General features: G+C 35.7%; 2 protein-coding genes across 4 annotated transcripts in view; both read left to right on the top strand.

The window, feature by feature from the left end:
- banp (BTG3 associated nuclear protein) overlaps nucleotides 1-10278 on the top strand; it is a 54125-nt gene extending 43847 nt beyond the window's left edge. Inside the window, exons 12-13 of the mRNA XM_051884325.1 lie at nucleotides 1329-1469; nucleotides 9323-10278. Of these exons, the coding sequence (XP_051740285.1) occupies nucleotides 1329-1469; nucleotides 9323-9433 (252 nt within the window). The 3' untranslated portion in view covers nucleotides 9434-10278. The remainder of the gene's footprint in view (nucleotides 1-1328; nucleotides 1470-9322) is intronic.
- Nucleotides 10279-18354: 8076 nt separating this feature from the next.
- LOC127506738 (uncharacterized) overlaps nucleotides 18355-18584 on the top strand; it is a 324637-nt gene continuing 324407 nt past the window's right edge. For all 3 annotated transcript variants that reach the window (XM_051883502.1, XM_051883501.1, XM_051883500.1), the window contains exon 1: nucleotides 18355-18562. The gene's annotated coding sequence lies outside the window, so the exon portion shown is untranslated. The remainder of the gene's footprint in view (nucleotides 18563-18584) is intronic.

Genomic DNA, 18584 nt, shown 5'->3' with positions numbered 1-18584 from the left:
TTTTTTTTTTCCACAAAAAAACAAAAATGATGCAAGTCATCACCTGTAGGCACTTTTTGTGTCCATTTTTGCTGTTGAAATACATGGTTTAAAAAAACAAATTTCATCCCTGTTTTTGAGTTAAGTTTTGTACTTTTTTGTTATAAGTTTTTATAGTTTTAGAGTTTTTTATTTGATTGTAAAGTTATGTGTTCCAGTTTGAGGTTATTAACTATTAACTACTAATTATTATTTTTTTTTTTTAGAATAGTGACTTTTTTTTTTTTTAATAGTTTAAAAAACACTGTGCAGGCAAACATTTTGATTTTTTGTTAAAAAATAATGTATCTTTAATTTTTATTTTAGTTTTAGTAATTTTAGTACTTCAATACTTATTTATTCATTAGTTGCCAAGGCAATATTTATTTAAAAAAGTACTGGATGTTTGTCATTCAGTACTTTTATTTTATTTCAGATTTATTTCAATTACCGAAAATGTTTTTAATAGTTTTGGTTAACAGCATTGATGCATCTTTCAAGATAAATGAAAAGAATTTCAAAAGCAACTGCAAACCCAGAATGATTCGCTCCATGAAATTTAAATGCTATTTAGCTGACTTGAGATTTTTTTAAACTGGTTGTTTTTTAATTCATCATATAAAGAATATTTTTGGTTTTTTTTGAGAACAGCCTGCAGTAAATTTTGATTTAGTGTCTGATTCCAATTTGAGTGTCACACCATTCGCATGTTAGACAACATTAGTCACTGAACTTAGTCACATCGTCACTTAGGAATGATTCTTACTACACCCAAAAATAAAAAATTATCCCATAATTTACTCACCCTCAAGCCATCCTAGGTATATATGACATTCTTCTTTCAGTCAAATACAATCAGAGTTATATTAAAACATATTCTGGCTCTTCCAAGCTTTATAATGGGAGTGAACAGTAACCGATATTTTGAAGCCCAAAAAAAACACATCCATCCATCATAAAAGTAATCCATATGACTCCAGGGGGTTAATAAAGGCCTTCTAAAGTGAAGCGATGTGTTTTTGTAAGAAAAATATCCATATTTACAACTTTATAACCTAGGATGGCCTAAGGGTAAGTATATTATGGGATAATTTTCATTTTTTGGGTGAGCTATCCCTTTAAGCCATGATGGGAACTTTAAGGAGTGTGTTGTGTCTATAGCACTCTGGGCCAGACACAACAACACACATAAACAAATAACGGTGATCGCTTTCCAACTGATTAATATGCATTTAACATAGTTTTACCTAGTAGTTTCCCAGTATTTTGCTCATGTTTCTTCCACCCCCCCCCCCCATTTCTTTCTGCAGGTTCTAAGAGGACCACAGCTCATCGCTGTGGCATCGACCGACGGGACCGGCGGGGTTGACGCGTCTCCTCTCCAGGGTAATGATATTCAGGTGCAATACGTCCAGCTGGGAACGGTGACCGACCACACTGGCGCAGTACAAGTGAGATAAGCCAAAACACACACAACCACAACTCACCATATTAACATTTTCATCAACAATGTTATCTGTGATGTATAACCATTTTATTTCAGGGAGGAATGTTTTCTGTCACAAAACGACCACCAACGTTGCACAGGTGTTGCGATGAATGTCATCTCCACCATTCTGATTTGTAGTGGGCAGCAATTCTGTACCAACACCGCAGGGTGGCGTAGTGGCCAATATATCTGATCTATAAATTTCAAAGTCTTTAACTCTCTCATTTACCATGTGTTCTTTGTAGAAATCGTAGGCAGTGATCTCTCCGCTCTCACTTTTGGCTAATCAGCAACCTAGATCAGTTTTTTCCTCAGAATAATAAATAGCCTCTAGTTGTCCTTTTCCTCCCTGTCCATTTTCTCATTTTTATCCCTCTTTTCCATCTCATGCTCTGCATCAAGCTCTCAACATGCTCAAGCCCTCCTTGATGTGTGTTTTTACTCTAATCACTTCCCCATGATGCCTTTACCACGTTTCAGAGCTGCTATATGGCGTGCCCACATATTCAAACACATTTAGAGGTTTGACAGTCATTATAGGTCACCACATTTCCCCAGCTGCACTCACGTGTTTGATTCATGTGAGGCTTCAAGTTAGGGTTGAGGAGCACTGGCACAATTTGACTTGCATGCTTGCACATCTGCTTTTATGTTTCTGTCTTTAGAGAAGCAAACACTGTTTTAAATCTGAAGCAAAGAACAATCTGTGTTAATGTTATGAGTGAAATTAGTGACACAAATTTTGGTTGGTAAGACCAAAAAACTGACAATAAAAAAATTTAGATTTTTTGGCGAAAAAAGTAAATGTGCAATATATATATATATATATATATATAAAACACTAATTATAATTATTATTAAGCTATATAATTATATAAGCTAAATAATTAATTGGCAAAAAATAATTAAAAAAAGTAATGAAGAATGACTGGAAAAGAGTGGTAACCCTGTGGGAAATTGGTTTTAAGTTTGAACTATTACCTTTTGACATTTTTTCACATCATCAACAAATAAAACTGGGCTATGGGCTAAAACTAATGAATATAATGAAATGTTGACAAAATGAAATTATTTTCATGAAGGCTGTGTGTCCACCAAAGTGTTTTTTAACCAGCTAAAAATGCCAGGGCTCTTCTGTAAATACCTTGCTGCAGGTTCTTGAGAGTGCTTCAGCGGTGTAGCTTTTTCTTTTCAGTTGAGACACTATATGTGCTTTGATAAGGAATATCCATGGAAGTGTTACTAGTATCTGATTTCACAATTAGTTTGTTTCTGAATATAAAAGTGTCGACATAATGTAACATACTTGCTCTGGCACTAGTTCTGGATGAAGAGATGTGCTCGTTGTTGTTTATTGTTGTACAAGCAGAATATGACGGTTGGCCCCTCCTCCACTGTGATTGGACGGCAGGATAAAAAGTGACAATGATGACGCTGCGCTTTACACAAAGTTGAACATTCTTTAACTCTCTGCGACTGGTAAAAAACGCAGAGCGCTCATTGTGAAATAAATTCTCAGCGCCTCGCACCTTGTTTTAAAAATGCGGCGCTCCCATTGAAAACAATTGGAAAAATGCTCTAGCCTCTGGAAAAAAATGCTTTGGTTGACACACGGCCTAAGAGACAAAATGTTTGACTAAAACAAAACCAAATAGTGAGAACAGACAATTCAGTGCACTTTGTTGTGGACCATCCCTCTTACATTAAACAAACACAAAAAAAAAAAACACTAGCACGCACCACCAGAATGGCTTTTGTGAGCAAGAGAATGTGAGCTATTTGGTAACAGGGACGAGGACGAGGCCTTTACCACAGTTGCCCTTTAAAGTGGTTGGGCTGGTACAACTAAAACCTCTTTAGACGGAGACCTTTGGGCGCTTATGGTTTAAATATTCTTAAAGGGCATTTCCTGCATAAAGTCAGCACTTCTTCTATTTGCTTTGCTAATACACTTTCCTGGTCTCATTGTGCACGATTTATCATCACATGTTATTTAAAAAAAAATAGAAATCTTTCATTAGAATTAAAATGTAATAACTTGCTCTGCCTCTGAAATGACTTTCCTTTACAGATGACATCAGCCCCTCCCCCTCTTTATACTGTGCTGTAAACAAAGCCCATGCAAAAATAAATGTTCCCCTTCCTCTCTTTGAAGTACATTCTTTCATTGGATGTGCTGTACCTGGGCCAAATTTGCTGTACGGCTTAAAATTAGTCTCAATGTCTGGTTATCTGAGTGACCTGCATCTTTCTTTTCCTCTTTTTCTCTCTCACGGATATTACACACTTGCATTTTGGCTGACCTTCAAATATGTAGCTTCTCATCTTCATCTAAGCAGGCTGTACCAAACCCCGGAAAGCAGTTTGTGGGAACAGCTTGATGATCGCCACTGTACCCAGACCCCATCAGAGGGTTTTAGATTTACCTCTAGCCTCACTTGTTACTTTCGTTGGTGGTCTGGACGCCTTCCAAATTGAATCTCCAATTATACTGTACACATCAAAGCTGTTGGAAAGTTGTTAATGGACTTTGATGCTTGAGCAGAACGCCACATGCTCAGCATTAGACACAATCAACTGAGTAAATCTCTGTTAATTGATTAGAGATTACTGCTGTTTTGTGACGAACCACCTGTCATTGTGACAGGGATCAAATAAATAGATGCCAGAGGAAATTAATAATGTTTATGGCATAAGCACGCTCAGGAGTGGAACTGTACTGTAGTTAGCCAACAGAAGAACTACCTTCTGTTTTTGAGAAGATAATTCAGTGAGAAATTTGTTTACATGTAAATCAATTCAGTAACACTTTATTTTGATGGTCCCCTTTAAACATTCTGTTGAATGTAAGTAACGATGCACCTACATGTCATCTAATTCTCAGTAGAGTATTAGTAGATTGTACTGCTTAATATCTGTTAACACTTTGCTTTAGTGATCCCCCAACAGACATTCTACTGACTATAAGTAACTTTGCATCTACATGTCAACTTATTCTACTAACCCAAACCTAACAGTCCTTATACACTAATGAGAGTTAGTTGACATGTCGGCGCAACATTAATCTCTGGATGTCTCAAGGAGACCATCAAAATAAAGTGTAACCATCAATTTCTGCATGCTTTATATTTTACTGTCTAGTTTTTTATATTTAATAATCTAATATTATGTAAAATAAATTACATAAATATATAATAATAATATAATGTATATATAGTAACATATAATAATAAATTACATAATATTTAAAATTACATTTTCTTGCTGAACTCACAAAAAAGTAAAAAAAATTATATCACAACCTGGATATAGGCCTTATTTATTTCATATGAGTTCAAATTTACATCAAAATGTTAGGTAGTGTGGCAAAAAAATTTAATTCAAATGTTTCCTAACCAGTAGCAAGTGTGGTTTTGATTATTCATCCATGTCTTTTATCATAGCAACACCCACAGTGAGATCTCATTAGTCCAAATTCCTTCTCCACACAACTGAATATTAAAGATCAAATATAATTTGATTGTCTGTGATTGTTGCGTTGTGCAGCGTTTTTCATTTAAAATTACTTAGACACTGTTCATATTTAGTCAGATAGCTGGTAAAAAAAAAAAAATGGAAAAAATAATTATTAAATTATATTTTTAAAAAATTGACTAAGATTAGAAGTGGACCTCAGGGAAAAAATAAAATATATAAAATTACAAATAAATACTGTACAAGTGGACATTAGGGGGAAAAAATTATTACAAAAAATAAATAAAAACTTAAGAACATTAGTGGACCACAAAGAAAATTTCAAGTAATTTTACTGTACTTTATTAGTGAATTTTATGTGGACATCGGGGGAAAAAAATAAAATATAATTACAAGAAATAAGTAAAACTTAGTGGACGTCAGGGCAAAATTAAAGTAAAATTAAAATAATTTTAAAAATAAAGAAAAAGGATTCGACTTTTAGTTATTCATTTTAATTTATGTACATTTTTCCATTATTGACACATTATAACCTACTAGATGAGCAAAGAAGCCAGGAAATGACTAGGGATGTGCCCGAAGCCTAAATCCAAATTCGGAAAGGCACGGAAAATGAGTAACGCATTCTACGGAGCCCCTAAATAGACGTGGTTAAGATTGCTGTCGTAGTCGGTTACATTACAGTACAAAAACGATTCCAAAAAAGTTGGGACACTGTACAAATTGTGAATAAAAAAGGAATGCAATAATTTACAAATCTCATAAACTTATATTTTATTCACAATAGAATATAGATAACATATCAAATGTTGAAAGTGAGACATTTTGAAATGTCATGCCAGATATTGGCTCATGTTGGATTTCATGAGAGCTACACATTCCAAAAAAGTTGGGACAGGTAGCAATAAGAGGCCAGAAAAGTTAAATGTACAAATGAACAGCTGGAGGACCAGTTTGCAACTTATTAGGTCAATTGGCAACATGATTGGGTATAAAAAGAGCCTTTCAGAGTAGCAGTGTCTCTCAGAAGTCAAGATGGGCAGAGGATCACCAATTCCCCCAATGCTGCGGCGAAAAATACTGGAGCAATATCAGAAAGGAGTTTCTCAGAGAAAAATTGCAAAGAGTTTGAAGTTATCATCATCTACAGTGCATAATATCATCCAAAGATTCAGAGAATCTGGAACAATCTCTGTGCGTAAGGGTCAAGGCCGAAAAACCATACTGGATGCCGGTGATCTTCGGGCCCTTAGACGGCACTGCATCACATACAGGAATGCTACTGTAATGGAAATCACAACATGGGCTCAGGAATACTTCCAGAAAACATTGTCGGTGAACACAATCCATCCATTCGCCGTTGCCAGCTAAAACTCTATAGGTCAAAAAAGAAGCCATATCTAAACATGATCCAGAAGCGCAGGCGTTTTCTCTGGGCCAAGGCTCATTTAAAATGGACTGTGGCAAAGTGGAAAACTGCTCTGTGGTCAGACGAATCAAAATTTGGAAAACTGGGATGCCATGTCATCCGGACTAAAGAAGACAAGGACAACCCAAGTTGTTATCAGCGCTCAGTTCAGAAGCCTGCATCTCTGATGGTATGGGGTTGCATGAGTGCGTGTGGCATGGGCAGCTTACACATCTGGAAAGGCACCATCAATGCTGAAAGGTATATCCAAGTTCTAAAACAACATATGTTCCCATCCAGACGTCGTCTCTTTCAGGGAAGACCTTGCATTTTCCAACATGACAATGCCAGACCACATACTGCATCAATTACAACATCATGGCTGCGTAGAAGGAGGATCCGGGTACTGAAATGGTCAGCCTGCAGTCCAGATCTTTCACCCATAGAAAACATTTGGCGCATCATAAAAAGGAAGATGCGACAAAGAAGACCTAAGACAGTTGAGCAACTAGAAGCCTGTATTAGACAAGAATGGGACAACATTCCTATTCCTAAACTTGAGCAACTTGTCTCCTCAGTCCCCAGACATTTGCAGACTGTTATAAAAAGAAGAGGGGATGCCACACAGTGGTAAACATGGCCTTGTCCCAACTTTTTTGAGATTTGTTGATACCATGAAATTTAAAATCAACTTATTTTTCCCTTAAAATGATACATTTTCTCAGTTTAAACATTTGATATGTCCCCTATGTTGTATTCTGAATAAAATATTGAAATTTGAAACTTCCACATCATTGCATTCCTTTTTTATTCACAATTTGTGTCCCAACTTTTTTGGAATCGGGTTTGTACATCAGATTTCACTTATCGCATGAAGATAGTGAGGAGAGATGACTGACAAGACGATGGTGGAGGATTTGGTGCGCAACAGATCCTGAGCGTCATTGACAAATATCTTATCTTGTAAAATGTGCGGTCAGTACCACTGCTCCCTAAAAAGAGTACGGATGATCGCAAATTCGTGAAAGTAAAAAGCGAGCGCTCATTCCAAAGTGATTACATAACCCGCACATTGATAGCGGCTCCCTGTTCCCCACAAATTATGTACAATATAATTACCCAACTAGATAATTACGAGAGAACGCAAAAGCATTGAAATATATTTTTTCCCTCCAATTTTTTTTTTTTTTTTTTCATCATCATGTCTCTTTAGGGGCTCCGTAGAATGCATCATTTCCTTTCCGAACATGGTATTCGGCTTCGGGCACGTCCCCCCACGTGCATATATTTTTTACTAGGTTGATTTTTTTTTTTTTATTCTTTAAATTCTAGAAAAGCTTAATAATTGAGCAACTAGTAGTCAGTTTAATCATTTAATTTCCAGTTGAAATTTTCAGACTGCCGTCTTCTTATGCCTCACATAGATGATGCTCTGACCCCCTTGTTGGCACTCAACCACCATCCCGAGGTCACAGCGTTTCTCTCTGTGTGAATTTCAGGATTATTTCAATCGCTCTCATCTGCTGCACAAAACATGTGGTAGTGTTTACAGACATTTTTTTTATGTACACACCCCTTGATTTTTTCTTTTTCCTGTTTTTTGTTCATTTAATAGTTTCCATATCACACATATGATCACCACAGATAAAAATTGTTGAAAATAAAGAGATGTTTCCGGCCAGGAAGGTCTGTTCTCTGTACAGTCTGATAGCTCACTTACTCTGATGCTGTTAAATGATTCAGGCATGAATTCCCTCATTGGCCCTAATGAGTGCCCTCTTGTGGAGCCGCAGGAAATCAGCCCCTGAGGACTTTGCACTTAACACCTAAGATGAAAAGCACAGCCCGCGAGTGTCTCGCATCAAATGGGCTGTGTTTTAAGAGTCTTGGCACTTCTGGGCCGTGCCCTTGAGTACAGTTTGAGCCTTTGCACCGTGCAGGTGTGCGGTCTGTTCCTCTGGCGTGTGTTGAGGAAGGAATGACTCACTCCACATACTCTGAAGTGACTCATCCTGCGTTGTATCCCCCTGCATCACTCCCTCCATCTTTTTTTTTTTTTTTTTTCCGAGGGAGTGTTTTTATTTCGACGACTGAGATAAAGTGTAGCCTTCATCTGACCCTTTACTTTTTTCCTCTTTTTCCATCTCTTGTTGTTGTCCTGGTCTTTGTTTTTGTTGTATCAATCTGTACACCTGTCAACGTTGTATTCGTCTGCTTTCACTGCCTCTATCAATATGGTAAAATGGGACATATTAAGCCTGGGCGAAAGGCGGGATGTACAGTGTGACGATAGATATGTATACACACAGTATTTTAATAGAACAGACAATGTGTCAAACCGCATTGCAGACAGATACTTCTGTTGTAGATTTGTTTTTAATGCAGTGGATTCTTTTTTGACATGTTGGGCGCATCAGTCCAGTGTTGACACACTGTCATTATATGGTGCATTAATATCAATGTGGAATTCAGCTGATGTGCGTTTTTTTAATATTTTAAATATAAGGGAAGAACAAAACTTAATTTGGTGAAGGTATTTAGCTGACAAAATGCTGACAAATGGCAAACTACAGCTACAGGTTTTATTTTATTATATATATATATATTATTTATAATGCATAAAAAACAAAAAGCTCACAGGAAAAAGTATACATTGACTACAACATAATCAGTTATTAATATTTAACTGGTTCTCTCGTTTTTGCTTGTGTTCGTTATTTTCTTTGTATGACAGCCTGGCGAAGTAAGCTTACAAAGTCTTTAACAAATTTAAATAATAATAAGAATAAAATAACAGGTATGACTATCTGTTTTCCAATAGAATGTTCAGGAAAACAATCATTATTTTTGCAGTTGCATTAAATGTTTCTAGTAGCACAACATGACACAAAAATGACATACTTTAAAACTCGTTAACTGTTTTTTGTTCTCAGGCTGAAGCTCTGACTCCAGCGCTGCAGGCGGAGATGGATGTAAAGGAGGCCATTCAGCTTCAACAAGCTGAGAATGGAGAGGTGGTTCAGATCCAGATGCCAGGCACTTGAAAAACCTTCTCACGTGTTCATAAACAATGATATTCGGCTAGAGCGACAAGGAGAGGGCTAAACCGATGAGCGTGGCCACTCAAACTCAAATTCTCACCCGAAACCACAGCTGTCAGTCAACAATTATTGACTAAATCCAAGTAAAACAAATGCAATTTGTCGTTTGGAAACTACTGGCTGTTTCCCACCAATAACAGTCACAGTGTGTTTAGTAACATATAAGCAATGGCTGGCTTCATCGCTGGCTCATCAAATCTCTCTGGCACTGAACAAAACAGAAAAGAACGGAAGGCTTTTTCCTCTTCAGTCTATCTGAAGTACCTCATATGCAAGGAACAAGCATGTTTAACTAAATATTCGAGCAGATGGTTGGGCTTAAAGCGGTCACTTAAACTTACCCATGTGTCATTTGGGCATCACACTTTGCAGACTTTCATTATCATATATGTATTATTAATTAGCAGCTATGTACAATATTGCTTCAGTTCATAATCCAAGATTTTTCTGTTTTGCTATCCTTTTGTGATGTTTTTTGGCATGTATGTGTGTGTTTGTATTGGTGAAAGGCTGGGGTATGTTTGAGGTCCGCCCCTTCTTCGTTCATCAATAATCAATTTGTTTTCATAATGGTTAGTCTAAATATTTTTTGTTTCGTACAGCTTTATTGTACAGAAAAAAAAAACTACTGAAAGTTTTGTGGAGCTTTTGTAGGGCAGTTTACTAATACACAGTAATATGATGACTGTGTACTGTTAATGTAGTATATGAAATATGTACTTTTTCATATATATATATTTGTGTATGAAGGATTTGATCAAAATGAATAAATGACCGTTGTTTCCAAATACAGTGTCCTGATAAACAAATAACAGCAGCTTTAACTGAATCTGCCAGACAAAGTCTAAGACGACATCAGTGAAATTTCAGCAAAATTTTGCAGCAAGTCCATTGTCTTTTGTCAATAGTGTAGCAATGTATGAAGCACAGCTCACACAGAAGTCACTTTCAAACCATACAGCTTTCCATTGGTCAATGTGACAAATTAATGCAACCCACTTGAACACAAGCAAAATCTGTATGGGGAACTTTATCACCCTCATGCAAAACTCCCAATCTCGTGGATTCCTATTGAAATTACTGGATTTCACCTGTGAAATTTCATACTATATTTACTACTATTTCAGCATGCAGTAAATAAACTGGGGACAGTATGCAAATTTTCGATAGAATACCGAAATGACCTAGAGTACCACACAAGCACACTATATCCCACAATGCAATGTGCCCGAATTGACATTAGTCATTAAAAAATATGGGTTTTTCAATAGCTGATTTTTAAATGATTACCCCAAATTATAAATATGTAGTAATAGCGTTACAAAGTATCAGTAGTTATTTATTGTTACTAACCTTAAAGGGTTAGTTCACCCAAAAATGAAAATTCTGTCATTAATTACTCACCCTCATGTTGTTCTACACCCATAAGACCTTCGTTCATCTTCGGAACAAAAATGAAGATATATTTGATAAAATCCGATGGCTCAGTGAGGCCTCCGTTGCCAGCAAGATAATTAACACTTTCAATGCCCAGAAAGGTACTAAAGACATATTTAAACAGTTCATGTGACTACAGTGGTTTGACCTTAATGTTATGAAGCGAAGAGAATAGTTTAGAACAATATCTAGTGATGAGCGATTTCAAAACACTGCTTCATGAAGCTTTGAAGCCTTATGAATCTTTTGCTTCGAATCAGTGGTTCAAAGCGCTTATCAAACTGCCAAAGTCACGCCCCCCCAGTGGTGAACCATTGAAATTTTGAAACACTTGTGACGTATCGAAGCCTCGTTTGCTGAAATCACGTGACTTTGGCAGTTTGATACACGCTCCGAACCACTGATTCAAAACAAAAGATTCGTAAAGCTTCGAAGGTTCATGAAGCAGTGTTTTGAAATCACCCATCACTAGATATTGTTTAATAAAGATGCTATTTTTTTTTTTTTTGGTGCACAAAAAGTATTCTCGTCGCTTCATAACATTAAGGTTGAACCACTGTAGTCACATGAACTGTTTTAAATACGTCTTTAGTACCTTTCTGGGCATTGAAAGTGTTAATTATCTTGCTGGCAATGCAGGCCTCACTGAGCCATTGGATTTTATCAAAAATAACTTAATTAATTTGTGTTCTGAAGAAGAACGAAGGTCTCACGGGTGTGGAACGTCATCAGGGTGAGTAATTAATGACAGAATTTTCATTTTTGGGTGAACTAACCGTTTAAAGTAATTATTTCAATCCTGTGACAGGAAGTTTGGAATTCATAGACTTATAACCTGAATAGATGGATGAGTAAATTCTGTATCACTCAGTTTCAGTGTTCTTTGTAATTATAATAATAAAAAAATGCTAATATTTCTTTTTTAAAACATGTTTTGTGTCAACTGTTACATTCAAAATATTTTGGGGTTGATAATCTGCAAAATATTCACTCAAGTTTTTACTCATAACAGGGTTGAACAGGGTTTTTTAGAATAATTAATAATTTTAATGAATGCAAATTTTAGGTTGAATTTTAATTTTTTTTTTTTTTTTAATGTAACAGTGATTAATGTGACTGCAAACTGGCTGATATTCTGATTTTTAAAAAAAACTGAAATTAAAATTAAAAAAAGTTTTAATTTAATAGATATTTTGCATTACACACTAAACAAATATATCAAATAATTATTATGTTTTCTGTTAAGTCATGAGAACGCACTTGGCACACACGTTTAGTTTCCTGACAACAGCCCATATACTGCACGGTATTCAAAGCAGACCTGTTCCAAACAAAGCCATTATGCACAAATATTATTGCAAATTAAGTGTCAGTGTTGATTTTATGTTTAGCCACTGAACAATCATCACATGCATTATGGTTTAATGATTGCAAGCTAATGAGTGGGAGTGATTAGAAGCAAGCAGCGATGCTTTTGGTTGCTATGTTTGTTTTATATTTATGTGATTTGCTTTAGTTGACCAGAACACCATAGTGAGAGTCATGTAAATGTTTTGGTTTGTTAGATCACCATATATTCTCTCTAGAGGCCCCCCAAAACTCCTACTCTGACTCCCTCGTCTCTAATGGGACTAAGTCAACCTCTCCCCCATTCCGGATGGAATATCCCAGATTGTAACAGTCTTGACTTTTAAGGCCTCTGGCCAGGCACCACTGGACCCGTTGTCATGGCGAAGGTACAAGATGCACTTACGAGTTGCTAACTCATCCTCTCCCACTGTTGTGGGTTTTCGCCAGATTATTTGTATCATTGGGGCAGGGGCGAGGACAATAAAAACTTTTGGTGAGTTTTCCCATGCACACTTATAACACAATGGTGTATTTTGGATCGCGTGCAGAAAGCAGCCCATATTAACGCTGATAAAAACATCTCTCTATTTCCTTTTGTTTTCTTTTAGTCTCAAAGTCTCCTATTACCCGTCTTTTGTACGCCATCCATCCGTCTCTCTTAAGGAATCTATCGCTTTCTTTTTCCTCTGATTTCCGATTGTTCTCATCCTCCCACTCTTTTCTCGGGTCGTGTCTGATGTTTTGTTTTGTTTTGTTTTGGGGTTTTTTTAGCTTCCCTCCTTCTTCGCTACCATTCTGTATTGGTCTTGTCAGAACTTGGACTACGGTGTCCCCGTAGCCCCACTAAAATCCAACACTGACTCCCTTTTCTCTAATAGAACCTAGCCAGCTTCTCCCCTATTCCAGAAGATGGATGAAATACCCCAGAAGTTAACAGTCTGGAGGATTTTAAGAACCCAGACTTGAGTTTTCATGTCATATTTGTCTATATATTGGATAAAATGTCAAACTCGTAGTTTTTAATGATGAAATCATATCAGTTTTCTTTTATCACAATACAGGGTCATTGTCAGTGGAGGATGTGGGTGAATTGTAAATCATTTTACTTTGATTTGTGCAAAGTTGCCATTTTTACCACATCTTTTCTCTAATCAAAATGGTTCAAAATGGTTTTCTTTTTGAATACTATTTTAATTTGTAATCATTTCCGCAATGTCCTCAACATCAATTTCCACCTTGTTATTCCAATTATTCTTTAAATAACAAAAGCTGGGTCCTTAGTGACATTATCCTCCAGGGTGTGACATAATTTTTATAAGGTAAAACAACAGCACTAACATCAGTAAGCATTTACAATTGATTTATGGTACCATAGTATTGTGGAATTATTTTGTTTTACTCGAAAACCTTCCAACTTGTTTGATTAAATTGTATAATTGGTATGATAATAATATTTTCAAAGATAATGGCTAGCTTTGTATTTCCATCCTGTTGGGAATACTGTTATGTTTCATCCTGTTAAGATTCTTGTTAATCCTTCCTGTTACATTCCATTCTCTTAGGAATCATGTTATTTTTTTTATCTCCAGCCCTGTACATTCCATCCTGTTAGGAATCCTTTTTTCCCCCCTAATTTGCATTCTAATTAGTTTTCTGTCATTTTAATAATCTCATTAATTTCTTTATTTCTATCATGTTGCATTCCATCTTAAGAATCCTGTTAATTTTTTATTTCCATTATGTAACATTCTGTCCTGTTGGGAATTGATAATTTCTTTATTTGTATCATGTTAATAATCTTATTCATTTCATTATTTCCATCCTGTTACATTCCATCCTGTTGGGATTTGATAATTTCTTTATTTGTATCATGTTAATAATCTTATTAATTTCATTATTTCCATCCTGTTACATTCCATCCTGTCAGGAATTTTTAATTTCTTTATTTCTATCATGCTAATAATCTTGTTAATTTTTTATTTCCATCATGTTACATTCCATCCTGTTAGGGATCCTGTTATTTCTTTGTTTCTATCATGTTAATAATCTTGTTAATTTCTTCATTTCCATCCTGTTGCATTCTGTCCTGTAGGAATCCTGTTTTCTATTTCCATCCTGTTAAAATTTTTTAATTTATTTGTATCACACTAATAATCTTATTATTTCTTTATTTTCATTCTGTTAGGAATCCTCTTAATTTTTATTTTTTATTTTTTCCATCATATGTTCCATCCTGTTAGGAATTACGTTAATTTCTTTATTTCTATTAAGCTAATAATTAATTTATTTTTTCCATCCTGTTACATTCCATCCTGTTAGGAATTCTCTTAATTTTTGATTTCCATCAAGTTGGAAATTGTTAATTTCTTTATTTGTATCACACTAATTATCTTATTAATTTCTTTATTTTCATCCTGTTACAAGCCATTCTATTAGGAATCCTGTTAATTTCTTTATTTCTATCATGCTAATTCCCATCCTGTTACGTTCCATCATGTTAGGGATTATGTTAATTTCTTTGTTTCTATCATGTTAATAATCTTAATTTCTTTATTTCCATCCAGTTACATTCCATGCTGACAAGAATCCTGTAATTATTTTATTTCCATCCTGTTATGAAATTTTAATTTATTTGTATTACACTAATAATCTTATTAATTTCTTTATTTCCATCCTGTTATAACCCATTCTGTTAGGAATCATGTTCATTTCTTTATTTCCATCCTGTCAGGAATCCTGTTAAAAAAAAAGAAAAAATGTCCATCCTTTTATGTTCCATCCTGTTAGGAATTACGTTAATTTCTTTATTTCCATCCAGTTACATTCCATAATTCTGTATTGCTTTTATTTCCATCCTGTTGTGAATTGATTTGTATCATGCTAATAATCTTATTAATTTCCATCCTGTTACATTCCATCCTGTTAATGTCACACTCACTGTCTGTCTCACTTTCCCCGGACTCTGCAAGCTATCACCATTGTTAGCACTCATCAGCACACCTCTACTTAAGCCCCATGTTCACTCCACCATGTTGTCTGGTCTCGTCTATGGATATCACGACATCTTACGTACCTGGACTCCTTACCTGTTACTCACCTGAGATTATCATCTGAGATTCCCGTATCTTCTTCCATTCGTCTTCCTTCGTCTGCTCTCCGTTCCCCGTGGATCCTTCTCCTGCAAAGACAATCATCTGTTTATTCTCCAGCTAAGTGACTGTTCCAAAGTGCTTGTTTATTGACTCACTTGCATTCTCCATTTGCCAGTGTCTGTGCCTCTGTTTAAATAAACACCTGTTGATCACTTACCTGTCTGCCTCCGTCTGTGCCCTGACAGTTAAGAATCATGTTCATTTTTTTTTATTTCCATCCTGTAACATTCCGTCCTGATAGGAATTATGGGCAACACCAGTATGGAGAACAATTATCATTTTTAAGTTGCTTATTAGCATGCTAATTGGCTGTTTATTAGTACATATAAAGCACATATTGATGCCTTACTCTGCATGACCATATTCTACATCCCTTAATCCTACCAAATACCTGAACTTAACCACTACAACAACTACCTTACTAACTATTAATAAGCAGTAAACTAGGAGTTTATTGAGGAAAAAGTCATAGTTATAAGTTAATGTGTTCCCCATACTAAAGTGTTACCGAATTATATGAACTTCTTTATTTCTATCATGCTAATAATCTTGTTAATTTCAATATTTCCATCCTGGTATGCATCTTGGATATTTATTTATTTATTTATTTATTTATTTTTTTGTAAATAATCAAATTATAATTAATAAAGTTTAAATGTTTGAACTTGACCAGAACATATTTCTGAGTCTAAGTATACCCATTTATAGAATTACTTCATTAAATTACAAAAATTCTTTTTTAAAATGATACAGAGTTCAACAAGGACACTTCTGCATAACAGAAGTAAACCATGAATAGATGACATGTACTGTAGCGTTATCTTTGTTGGCCTGACCTACATGTCCACTCTGAATATTTCTTTATATTTTTTATCTAATGCAGACAAATTATTTTTCCAAGTCAAAACATGAAAGTGGTCAGTCTCCAAGAAAATAATTCAACACTTGTTGATCTGATAACTAAGTGCAAGACCGCCGAGCAGTCTGGCCCGAGCACAGCAAACAGGAGACAAGGTCAGATTTTTTTATGACCCTAATGTTCCTCAGTGGTGTATTTTATGTGTTTGACTCCTTGGATTCAAGTTCTGTGTATGATCATACGAGTGAGCTCATGTTTTTGTGTGTGGACTCATGCTTGATGTGAATTTGCAGGTTTCTTTTATTTTCAGGATCTTCTTAGCAGAATGCAAATTTACGTGGTACAGAAATGACCTACATAAGTGATTTCATAACCCATTTATTACATTATCTTCTAATAGGATTAGACCTTGCGTTAAAAAGTAATTAATGGTCAAAAATGATAATGCTGGTCCAAAAACCCATTACATCATTTAAGACACAAAGCAACACTCCCAAATCTCTGGAAAGATGCCACTGATGCTTATCCAATTCTTTTTAAAGGGGACCTATAATGCCCCTTTTACAAGTCTCTGTTGTTCCCAGAAGTTGTCTGTGAAGTTTCAGCTTTAAAAAATACCCCACAGATCATTTATTATAGCTTGTCAAATTTGCCCCTATTTGGGTGTGAGCAAAAACACGCCGATTTTGTGTGCGTCCCTTTAAATGCAAATGAGCTACTGCTCCCGGCCCCCTTTCCAGAAGAGGGCAGAGCTTTAACAGCTCGCGCTTCGGTTGCTCAACAACAACAAAGCTGGAGAATCTCACACAGCCAAAATGACAATTGTCAGTAATGGTGTTCAGCCTTACATTATTCAAACCAGAGTCAGATACTGATGGAGAGACTCAGGAAGAAGTTACATTATAGAATGCATCTGGATGTTTCTAAACAGTTAGTGGATAAATTTATGTAGTTGCTTTGGAGTTGATTCAACTCATCGACTATAGCATGTGCTGTCATGTTAATCTTTTGTGCAAATCCAGCATTGAATTGACCCTCGTTTGTGAAGCAGTCCAGCCCCCTTTGTTGCGTGTTTTCGGGGCAGGGTTTATGTAAATTTTAGGGTTAGAGATGTCACTAACCAGGGAAGAAGCTCGTTGTAGTCCCTAGCAGCCATTTGTTGTAGTCCTTAAACAGAGAATTCTTTAAAAGGAAATATCTCCCTTTGCATTGAACTTTGAGCGTCGTAACTTTGCAGACGTTGTTTATGCTCAAACAGCAACATTACACACTAAATAAAAAGTTTAAAAAGTGAAATCATAATCAACCACCCTTTTAAAGAAATGACAAAATTCTATTGGTTAATTAGGAGAGTAAATGGAAATTTGATGTGTATCTAGGTTACATATTATGGAAAAACCATATCCAACATCCTAAATTTTTGCTACAATGATAAATAACCTCTCTATTTCTTGTAACCTGTCTGTGGTGGCTAATTTTATTTCTAATTCTTAATATGGAACTTTATATGAAGTGACAAATGGTTTGAGAGATATGTGCCTTTTTTAAGTTGCAAAGGTGATAAATCATGGATCGACTATTTTAGGGCTTGAGCTTGTTAAGTAACAATGTTTTACTTAAAAATATATTATTATTATTGTCATTTTTAGCCGTCATCTCTTCTAAACGGATAAAGGGTCACAACGGTAAAACGTGCATATCTTAAACTAATGTTGAATTTAATTAATGTTAGCCCTTTTAAAAAGTATATTTTGAGGGTTTATAATATATTGAAAAATGCATTTTCCATATCAACTTGTTTGTTTTGCTGTGTGTATATAAAGTATAATTTCACTACTAAAGCCAGAGCTTCATAATCTGAGGATATTAGTGTGTTTGTATCAGCATGAACATATACAATTTGTTTGTGCTATCGCTCTTTAAAATAAATCCCAGTCTGATGGGCTGTTATCACATGCAGTGACATTCATACACTTTTAATACATTTTGAAGCCTCTGGTTTATTATTACGTAATAAATAATATATTATTTCTGCATACTAACGTTTGGAGATTTGGACTGAAACTAGATTTGGACGTGAATGGTGAAGTTGTGGTCAGGTAGAGGTTAACTGGTTAGAGCGCTCTGGTGGTTGGGCAGGCGCGGAGCTGCTGCGCTCTGACGCGGTGATGGAGAGCTCAGAGATGCGCTGCTGCTCAAACAGGATCCCGCGGCCGCGGCCGACCTTTCCCTCCTGCTTTCTTCGCTCTTCTGCGCCGAGACTTTAAATCACGGGTGAGTCCCGCTCCTTCGGCAG

Source organism: Ctenopharyngodon idella, chromosome 24 (genome assembly GCF_019924925.1).
Source record: "Ctenopharyngodon idella isolate HZGC_01 chromosome 24, HZGC01, whole genome shotgun sequence".
Classification (NCBI taxonomy): domain Eukaryota; kingdom Metazoa; phylum Chordata; class Actinopteri; order Cypriniformes; family Xenocyprididae; genus Ctenopharyngodon; species Ctenopharyngodon idella.
The sequence above is the reverse complement of the archived record's forward strand: the minus strand, read 5'-3'. Positions and strand labels throughout refer to the sequence as shown.